The 10,554-nt window shown below is 46.5% G+C and overlaps 1 protein-coding gene across 2 annotated transcripts in view; it reads right to left on the reverse strand.

The window, feature by feature from the left end:
- NACA (nascent polypeptide associated complex subunit alpha) overlaps positions 1 to 7,219 on the reverse strand; it is a 13,790-nt gene extending 6,571 nt beyond the window's left edge. For both annotated transcript variants that reach the window (XM_023210747.1, XM_023210746.1), the window contains exons 1-2: positions 6,575 to 7,219; positions 5,767 to 5,838 (exon numbers count right to left, since the gene is read on the reverse strand). In XM_023210747.1, the coding sequence (XP_023066515.1) occupies positions 5,767 to 5,836 (70 nt within the window). In that variant the 5' untranslated portion in view covers positions 5,837 to 5,838; positions 6,575 to 7,219. The remainder of the gene's footprint in view (positions 1 to 5,766; positions 5,839 to 6,574) is intronic.
- Positions 7,220 to 10,554: the final 3,335 nt, after the last annotated feature.

The raw sequence follows: 10,554 nt of genomic DNA on the forward strand, positions 1-10,554 counted from the left end.
CCCTTTGGGGGATGGGGTAGCTGGCTCTCCTTTGCAGGAAGGAGGAGCTGCAGCTAGGGGTGTGGGGGCCCCTTTGGGGGATGGGGTAGCTGGGGCCTTTTTGAGGGAGGAAGAAGTCCTGGATAGAGCGGGAGGAGCGGGAGCCTGTTTGGGTGCTGGGGTAGCTGGACCCTCTTTGGGGAAGGGCGGATTCACAATCGAAGGAGTGGAGGTCTTTTTGGGGGGTAGTGTTACTCTTTTGGGAGACAGAGGAGTCATAGCTGAGGGAGGAGGGGCCCCTTTGGGGGATGGAGGAGTGGGAGAATGCTTCGTGGCTGGTGAGTCTTTAGAGTCTTGGAAAGAAAGACTATTCTCTGGAAGAAATGAAGCTTCAACTGGAGAAACAGGGGACGAGAGATTTCCAACAGGAGTATCAGGGCCAGCAGAACCCTTCTTGGTTGGAGGTCTTTTAGTCTGAGACACGCTAACCCCTAAAGGAGATGGGGAGTCAGCTAGGTAAGTCAGAGTTTCTTTGGAAGATGCAGTAGCAGAAGCACCAGGGTCCTCAGTTGGGCACTCTTTGGGAGAGGAAGCAACAGGTGCCAATGCTGAAGTATGAGAAATACCATCAACCTTTTTTGTACCTGGAGGAGTCCCAGCTGCGGGAAGAGAGGGTGAGGACACAGACTTTGGGATTTCAGGGGCCAGCACTAAGGCAGCCAGAGGAGCAGAGGTATTCTGGGGGGATGGAGCCACAGGGCAATCTGAAGCTGTAGGAACCCAGGATAAAGTAGTAAGAGTGGAAGTACTTTCCTTAACTGGGTGGTTTTCAGGAGCTAAAGAGACAGTTCCTTCTAGAAAAGGGCTGGCTGTAGCTATATAAGTTGAGGTACCTTTGGCAATTGTGGGAGCCACCCCAGCAGGGTCAGCACTTTGCAAAGGAAATGCAGTCACTGTTGGGGTAATGAGAGAACTTTTGAGAAGCAGACCAGCAGAGTCTGGGTCTGCATAAGAATCTGTCTTGATTACAGAGGCCGAGGAGTTAACACCCAGTGGGGAGGTCACAGTGCTGGTTGGCTTACCTATAGGGGGAGGGCCTCCAAGGCTTTTCTTTGCTACGGTGGTTTCAGGAGAAAGAGATATCTCTGGAGAACAGGGTGTACTTTGGAAAGAACGGGAATTTTTACAGGCCGTCTGGGCTAATGGTAACACAGTAGGGTCTTTCTTGGTGGTGAGTTCTGCTTGGGCTGGAGAGAAAGCAGCTCCGTCAGGAGAGGCAGGTACAGTTTGGAGGTCTTTTTGTGTTGGAAATTTAACCAATACTGAACTGGGAAGACTTTTGAGGTCCTCAGGGTCTGGCAGAGGAGGAGAGACTGGTATCCTCAGAGTGGTTGCTACTTGAGTAGAAGGCTCTTTGGGAGCCACAGGTGCCATAACCAAGGCAGCAGGGGAAGTTGGTTCTATATTACTTATGGGACCTGATGAAATTGGAGAAGAAACACAAGTAGCTACCTCAAAGGTAGTAGCTGCTGCATCAATTGTACAGGGGTTAGTCACCACAAGTGGGGTGGTTCCAACAGAAGAAACAGGCATTTGGGCCACTAAAGGATAATGATGAGTGGCATTAGGAGAGCTTTTGAGAATGAGAGAGGTTGTAGGAGATAATGAAGAAGAGGTAGCTACATTTAAGGAGCCAGAAGGGCTGTAGGTTATGTTAGTGATGGTAGAGGGACCTTTGTCAACAGATGGAGCCACCACTGGAAAGGCAGCCACAGTAGCAGGAACTACTACTTCATTTCTGGAAGGAAGGGGAGGAATTACAGATCTCTGAGAAGGATAAGAGGCCCCTGTGGAAGAATGATCTATAGAAATGGTCTTCACTATGGGGTCTGTCAAAGCACTGGGACTTGTTTGACCTAAAGGTTGGACAGAACCAAAAGAACTCTGATGTAAAGGTGCAAGATGAGAGCCCAGATACATGGGAAGATCTGGGGGGGTGTTGCGACCTGCAGTCTTTTGAGAAGAGGTCACCACAGGAAGAGACTGAGTTGAAAGAGGTAAGGCAGCAGATGGACTAACAGGCCCCTTCAGGCTGAGGCTTCCTGGGTTTTGCGGAGAAGTCACAGCTGAGGAAATGGTGGTATCTTTGACTTGAGGGGAAGTGATGGCTAGGGTAGTTGTAGGTGTTGTCTGAGGAAGGGAGGCCATTCCAGATTGAACAGAGGCCACGGGAGTCACACAGTGGTAAGGAACGGTACTGACTATACATGGAGGACTGGAGGTGCCTTTTGGATTAGGGACTACCTCAGAGGAAACTTTAATAAGATTAGTCTTTGGTTCTGAGGGAGCAATGGGAGCTGACAGGGATATCACTGACCCTGACTCAGCTACAGCCACTGAAGGAGGTGAAGAAAGAAGGTTAGGTGGAAAAGCAGAACTCTTCTGAACTGAGTGGGGAGCCAGGGCAACCAGAGCTAAGGGAGCTGAAGAGGAAGGGGTCCCTTTCAGAGTTGGAGCTATCATGGGAGAGGCCAGAGCTAAGGCAGCTGGGGAGATGGGAGGCCCTATTAGGTTTGGTAGGAAGGTTGGGGCTTCAGGGGCAGTTCCCAAAGGTAGGGCTGTTCCAGAGGATGACTGGGTAAAAGGAACTTCAAAAGGGGTCGAGGCAATAGTAGAGGGGGAAGGGAATGGGGCAGCCTGGTTAGCAGTCGACAGAGGGCACTGTTGTGGGGCAGGAGAGCAAGGAGGGGGGAGGGTAGGTCCAGGCTGCCCTAAGGCAGCAGTGACACTCAAGGCTGAAGACATAGGTAGCACAGCTGGAGAAAGGCAAAAGGAGATAAAGAAAGGGGGAGGGGGGAGAAAAAAGGTGAGTTATGCAGCCCAACTTGGTACAACATGCCTCCTAGGAAACACTGGAGTTTAAAATCTGACAGTCTAAGTGACCACGTAGGATTAGATAAAGGTGACAGGCAACAATAACCTTCCCCAAACATTTTTCAGTGGTCAAGTGAGAAGACATTCCTCTCCTAATTTCTCACACTTCCCCAAGTTCTACCAAAGTAAACCAACTATTTTAGGGTGAGAACAGTCTAAGAGTAGCCTGTCTCTAAATGGGGAGCACAGACCCTTGGGAGGTTGGGAACAACATGCTTTCTACCCTTTCCCAGTTGTGCTCTCCGCTTACTTCTTAAAATGGACTGTATTCCCAAGTCTTTCTCACAGCCACAGAATTACCACAAACAGCTAGCTATGCTACTCTGTCCACCCAAATATCATGAACTAACAGAAAAAATATCAAAAACTGGAACAAAGAAGATAGTGAGCAGTGATGATGATGGGGAATCTGAAGTGAGTAAGAAAAAACAGGCTTTTATACTTTCAGGCTCCCACTAGGCTAGGAAAAATCTGAATCTATTAGAATAGCTTTGGGAAGGAGGTGCATAGCACAATTCAGTTCTTCCTAAAGTTGAAACGCTTCAGAATTTAATAGCAAGTATTAAAGTCACTTAGCTTTATACCTTACCAGTTTACTTACTCACAAAACCCAAACAAGAAAACCAACCACAAAAGGACTGTAATAGTCTCTATAAACCTTCCTAGATGATGTTAATTCTTCAGACATCAATCCAAGATGAATTAGACCTCCAGGCAGAGAGCTTACTCACAAGGGTAGGGACTGTATTATGAAACTGTAACCTAACTTGTTAAACCAGATCGTAGTGCTATTTTGGAAGAAGAGAACTGGAGGGCCGTGAGCTTACGCCTGTAATCCCAGCACTTTGGGATGCCTAGGAGGGCGGATCATGAGGTCAAGAGTTCGAGACAGACCTGACCAACATGGTGAAGCCCCGTCTCTACTAAAAATACAAAAATTAGCTGGGCGTCGTGGCACACACCTGTAATACCAGCTACTCAGGAGGCTGAGGCAGGAGAATTGTTTGAATCCAGGAGGCGGAGGTTGCAGTGAGCCGAGATTGCACCACTGCACTCCAGCCTAGGTGACGGGGAGAAACTCCGTCTCAAAAAAAAAAAAGAAAAAAGAAAAGAAGAAGAAGAGAATTGGAGTGGCGAGAATACACTGGATCCCCACTCCTTAACTTGGAATTTAAGTATTTCATTATGTCAAAATACACCAATATTTGGCATGACAGTAAGACAGTATCTCTGGCATTCGGGAGGTAACACAGAATTGGATCAACAAATGCTCAATGCTTAGAAGGCAACGTTAAACGGGGGGGCGGGAAAGTCCATGGTACCAAAATTCAAATTTCAAAATTCACTCAACCAGTAATTCTGAAGTTCTTATGGCATGCTACCATGGAAAAGACAAGGTGGCTCAACCAGTTTTTCCTGTAGAGTGGGTAGGCCAAAGTCTAACGATTACAGGAAAACACTACCAAACATAATGAATCAGAAAAACATGGAATATATTTTCTTCTGACTGTACCTCAAATGGAATAAGGCCCCAAATACTTGCTTTGACACCATAACCAATTCCTTGAGCTTCCTACTTCATTCTAATAGACTATCATGACAGACAAAATCCTGTGTATTTATCATTGGTACTTCCTTAATATAAGCCTACTATACAACTCAGACTATTCAGGAATACATTTAATAGCATTAAGGACTGTTTCAGAAGTAAATGCATTAGTTTTGAAGCTTGAATCAGATTTTTCTAAATTAATCTGAATTTCAAGTCTTCATATTTGTAAAATTAAGTTGTTCAATGACACAATCTCTAAAATCTCGTTTTGTACTGAAATCACAGAATCTTTAGAGAAGAGTACTTTATTTTTTCCCTTCTTTAAGCCCCTTGTACTTCAAGAATTTCATATTGTTTATACTCCAGCTCAGAACTCCCCATTCTTCTAGCAGCTGTATTAATCCCTTCAGCTGCTAAAATCAAACAGGTGGGAAGCTTAATGCTTTCAACCATAAGCAACTCTATTGTAACTCCAAAAAGGGAAAGGACTTGCCCTTAAATAACAAAAAATAAAATAAAAAAAATCCTAAAAAGGTGAGAATGAAGATTACAGCCTGAAGAGTTCCTTCATTTAGCACTGCACAACTGACTCAGAAAGGCTATCATTTTAAGAACTTTTCACTACCTCCTCCTAAGTTTTTTACAGAGATATGTTTTAACCAGAATTTAAAAAGTAGCCTTCACAGTCACTACTTTCAACGTTGAGGATAAAAGAAGGATTTATTTCAATCCTGGGTTTCACACAATGATGCAGGAACTATTCCAGCACACTAGAAATATCTCAGCACCACCAATCCATAAACAAGTTATACGACCTACGGGGACTCTGGGGCCCAGTAGGACACACCTACCACCAGCACACATCTCATCCAGACATGTGATAAAGGCACAATGCCAAGCTCTGCTAACTAAAACCTTGATGCAACTTGCTGGCTGGAGCTTCACAAATGCTCCGGGCTCCTTGGCCTGTGTCATCTAGTTCCAATAGGTAAGAATCACCGAGCCCCTTCCCTGCTCAGTTTTCCTATGTGAGGTGGGGGTTCCACACGCAAGCTTCTTTAGAGGCAACAGGCATAACAGAAAGCAAGCTAGGGAACTTTTAACGTCCACGAATCTTAAAAATATTACTTTTACTCCCACTTCCTAAATAAGTATCTCCAGGATAGTAATTTTACGGTCTATCCTCCTTGGTAAAGCTGCAACCCCATCCTCTTATACAGTGTACTTCCTCTTGGTCATTTTGCCACCAAATGGCCTTAGGGTCAATTTTAATTAATGGCAAGGGGGGTAGGGGAACCTACCTGTCTCAGCCTGGGGCTGCGGCAACTCCTGCTCTGTAGCAGGGACGGTTTCTGTGGCTTCGCCGGGCATTTCTGAAGGAAGGGAATATAAAGGAGGCCTGAATGGTTGGGATACATTCACTTGCCCAACCCAGAGACAAGTATTCCTAAAAACTCCGTGGAGGGCCGTTAGAAAAAAATCGTGAGGGTGTTCAGGGACAACCTTCCCCAAAGCACCTGGGAATAAGAGGTAAATATGTGACCCTCACGCCTCTATCAAGGCCAGCAATTCCCAGTTGCATTCTCAACCCGAGGGAGAGGATCCAGGGCTAGCTCCCGATCATGGGCGACTTCAGACGCTACCGTGAACCCCCTCCACTCCTAATACTCACACTGGCTGGGCTGGGGCCTCCTGGACTACGTTTGTCGACTTTGGGGACCCAGGAGGGGAAAGACGGTGCTGTAAGTTCAACACTTGCTTGTCACAATGAGAACGGTGTTGGAGGTTCTAAGGCTGTGACCCCTGACCCTTTTCTGGATCCTTTGAAGCAGTTCCCAAAATAAGACGAACTTCTCCTCTGCCTTCAACACTGCAACTTCTTCCATCTCTGCAGGCTCGGATTCCGGGCCCGGCCCGCAGCCCTTCTACTCTGCTTTTGCCAGGACACCAACCGCAGACCCCATTTTGTCAGGAGGCCCAGGGGCAAGTAGGAACCCTGTGGCCCGGTAAAGCCTCCAACTCTCCTTAACTCTCAGTCCCCGGGGCAGCTTAGCCCGAAAGAAAGGCGGATGGTTGCGGATAGAAAGTAGCGGCACATAAAGTACTTACTGTGCAGGAAACGCGGCACCAAGATGGCGGCAGAAAGAGAGCGAGCGAGAGCGTAACCCACGCCTGTTGCAGAAGGAAGCCTGGAGCAGAGGGGGTGGGACTAGGATCCGATTCCGGGTCAAGAGCTGCCGGCAGCCACTTCCTTTGACGAGTGGCCGTTAGGCCGTTCCCACGACGGAGGTGGTGACAAGGACTAAATAAGGGTAAGAATTCAGAACAGGACTCGCAGGCCTAGCAGGAGCATTCAGCGCGGAGCCACGCAGTCCTCAGAACGAAGCAGACTCCGCCCTCCAGTCCGCAAAGTGGCGAGTGCGGTATTAAGGCGACCTAGCGATTTCTCAAATAGCTCGGGAAGATAAGACATTAAATAGCGAATGCTACAGAGACTGTATTCACAGCGTTGGAGGGTGGAAGTGACCTAGGCTAACCAGTTATTTTTGGAACACACGATGTGAAAATTAACATTTAAAAGCTGCCGGACGCTCCCCCCACCAAAAAAACAAAACCCGTTTTAAAACTTGACAGATGTGGTGGGTCACATATAACTTCAGATTATAAATTTAATTCGATTTATTTTTCTTGTTCTGTTCAATGACTGGAGAGACTCAACGATGTCACCATATGACAGCAACTCATGAGTGTTAAACTCTCCGTAAAACAATGTTAGCTGTACCCCACCTCAAAAAAACAAAACAAAAAAAACCCAAAAAAACCCCCAAAACTCTGCTTGTAACCAAATTCTGTTATTATGTTCCAACCTTGTATAGATAACGTAATCCAGCTAAAAACTTCTGTCTACCTAAATAAATGAAATCTTAACTTCCCTACTTCTGAAGGCTGACCTCCATTCTTTGGAGTTGGTTTTTTGGTTGGTCCATCCTCACACTGCCCTTGAATAAATTCTTTAAACAGATTCTGGCCCTTTTGATTGTTTTAGGTTCACGACGGTTTAGGCTGATGTTGAAATTATAAAGCTGCAGATTCTCCTTTCCAGAAAAAAAGAACATAGGCACGTATACAATTCCTTTGCTTGCTATTTTGGGCACTTCTTGGATTTTTTTTTTTTTTTTTTAAGAGAGTCTTGCTCTGTTGGCCAGGCTGGAGTGCAGTGGCATGATCTCAGCTCACTGCAGTCTCCACCTCCTGGGCTCAAGTAATTGTCCCACCTCAGCCTCCTGAGTAGCTGGGATTACAGGTGTTTGCCACCATGCCCAGCTAATTTTTGTATTTTTAGTAGTGACGGGGTTTCACCATGTTGGCCAGGCTGGTCTCGAACTCCTGACCTCAGGTAATCCGCCTGCCTCGGCCTCCCAAAGTGCTGGGATTATAGGCGTGAGCCACTGTGCCTGACCTGTTTTGTTTTTGAGACAGTCTCGCTCTTACTGCCCAGGCTGGGGTGCAAAGGCGGGATCTCTGCTCACTGCAACCTCTCCATCCCGGGTTCAAGCGATTCTCCTGCCTCAGCCTCCTGGGTACCTGGGATTACAGGCATGCGCCACCATGCCAGGGTAATTTTTTTGTATTTTTAGTAGAGACGGGGTTTCTTCATGTTGGCCAGGCTGGTCTGCTCCTGACTTCAGGTGATCCGCCTGCTTCAGCCTCCCAAAGTGCTGGGATTACACGCGTGAGCTACCGCCCCCAGCATTTCTTGGATATTCTAAGCTTACTCATTCTAGGTGTCTGGGACCCCACCGTAAACCATGCTATGTACAACTGTATTTTTGAAAAGTAGAATGTAAAATCAGTGTTGTGTTAATGAAAAGGCTCCCATTTCTTCCCATAGCCCTACAAAAGAACAAATATGTGCTGTACCTGAATTAGCTAAACCAGTCAACGCTATTTTATTTATTTATTTTTTTGAGGCAGAGTCTCGCTCTGTCACCCAGGCTGGAGTGCAGTGGCGTGATCTCGATTTACTGCAATCTCCGCCTCCCAGGTTCAAGCAATTCTCTTACCTCGGAGTAGCTGGGATTATAGGTACCCGCCACCCCGCCTGGACTCCTGACCTTAAGTTATCCGCCTGCCTCCGCCTCCCGAAGTGCTGGGATTACAGGTGTGAGCCACTGTGCCTGGCCTGATTTAATAGCTTTAAGACGACTGTGGCCGCCTTTTTTTTTGAGATGGAGTCTCGCTCTGTCACCCAGTCTGGAGTGCAGTGGCGCGATCTCAGCTTACTGCAACCTCCACCTCCCGGCTTCTGGCAATTCTCCAGCCACAAAAATTCTCCTGTTTCACCGTGTTGCCCCGGCTGGTCTCGAACTCCTGAGCTCAGGCAATCCACCCGCCTTGGCCTCCCATAGTGCTAGGATTACAGGCGTGAGCCACCGCACCTGGTGTGGCCGCCTTTTAAGGGAAGCAGTGAAAATTTAAAATGCTTTGAAAGCTACTTTAACATTTCTGAAATCCTTAGTGTAGTGAAATGAGGATTAGGATTGGTGAATTAGAATTAAGTGAGATAGTGGGGTTTACCAGGAATGGGAAATTCTGAAATCCTCCTCAAATAGGAGAGGCAATATTGTGGAGTCATTACAGACAGATTCTGAAATAAGACTCCTTTGTTTGAATCTATTAGGTCAGTTTAGGCAATTAACCTATATATATATATTAATCTCAGTTTCCTGATCTGTAAAATGGGAAAAATCGTAGCTACTTGATAGGATTGTTAGGAAGATTAAATTAGTCTGTGTATACACACACACTCTCACACTCTAATTGGAAGGAAAAAGAGTCTTATAAAATTATCACATGTAATCTTTATATAAAACTTAAAAAGTTTGTTACTATTAAATTGTAGATATAATCAGTTTCTACCTAATAAATACACGATCTGAAAGATTTTCAATGTAGTCCTTTAGTCCATTTACCTTCAGAAGTACCAGAAATAACCAATCTCCTTAGACAAAACTACATATTGACAATTTTTCTTTCTTCCCCAGCAAGCCCACTTACTTTTTCCTCTCTCTGTGGTAATGAGTAGCCAAGGAAGAATGTATTTTTTTCTTTTCCTTTTTTTGAGGTAGGGTCTGGCTCTGTTGCTCAGGCTGGAGTACAGTGGGGTGATTATGGCTCATTGCAGTCTCCGCCTCCTGGGCTTAAACGATTCTCCCACCTCAGTCTCCCGAGTAGCTGGGACTATAGGCGCACACCACCACGCCTGGTTAATTTTTGTATTTTTTGTAGAGACAGGGTTTTGCCATGTTGCCCAGGCTGGTCTTGAACTCCTGGCCTCAAGTAATCTGCCTACTCGGCCTCCTAAAGTGCTGGGATTACAGGTGTGAGCCACCATGCCCAGCTAGTGTTTTTCTCAAGTTGGCAATTTTGAAGATAGAAGCCGTTTCTGTGACCCTTTGTTTCTACAGTTCTAATATGTTACTGAATTGGCAAATCAAGAAAAGGGGAAGCCAATAGTCTTTGGGTATATTTTTGCTGTCTTTAAGAACTGAACATTGGCTGGGTGCCGTGACTCACACCTGTAATCTCAGCAGTTTTGGAGGCCAACGCAGGTGGACTGCTTAACCCAGGAATTAGAGACCAGCCTGGGTAAGATGGCAAGACCCCGTCTCCACAACAAAATAAAACATAAGCCTGGCAAGGTGGCGCATACGTGTAGTCTCAGCTACTCCAGAAGCTGAGGCATGAAGATCCCTTGAGCCCAGGAGTTAAGACACTTTAATGCTAGACATATTTATAAAACGATAATGAAAGCTTAAAATGTCTCTTTTTGAGGCTGGGCGCGGTGGCTCACGCCTGTGATCCCAGCACTTTGGGAGACTGAGGCGGGCGCATCATGAGGTCAGGAGATCGAGACCATCCTGGCTAACACAGTGAAACCCCGTCTCTACTAAAAATACAAATAATTGGCTGGGCGTGATGGCATGCGCCTGTAGTCCCAGCTACTCAGGAGGCTGAGACAGAAGAATGGCTTGAACCCGGGAGGCGGAGCTTGCAGTGAGCCGAGATGGTGCCATTGCACTCCAGCC

Source organism: Piliocolobus tephrosceles, chromosome 10, assembly GCF_002776525.5.
Source record: "Piliocolobus tephrosceles isolate RC106 chromosome 10, ASM277652v3, whole genome shotgun sequence".
NCBI lineage: Eukaryota > Metazoa > Chordata > Mammalia > Primates > Cercopithecidae > Piliocolobus > Piliocolobus tephrosceles.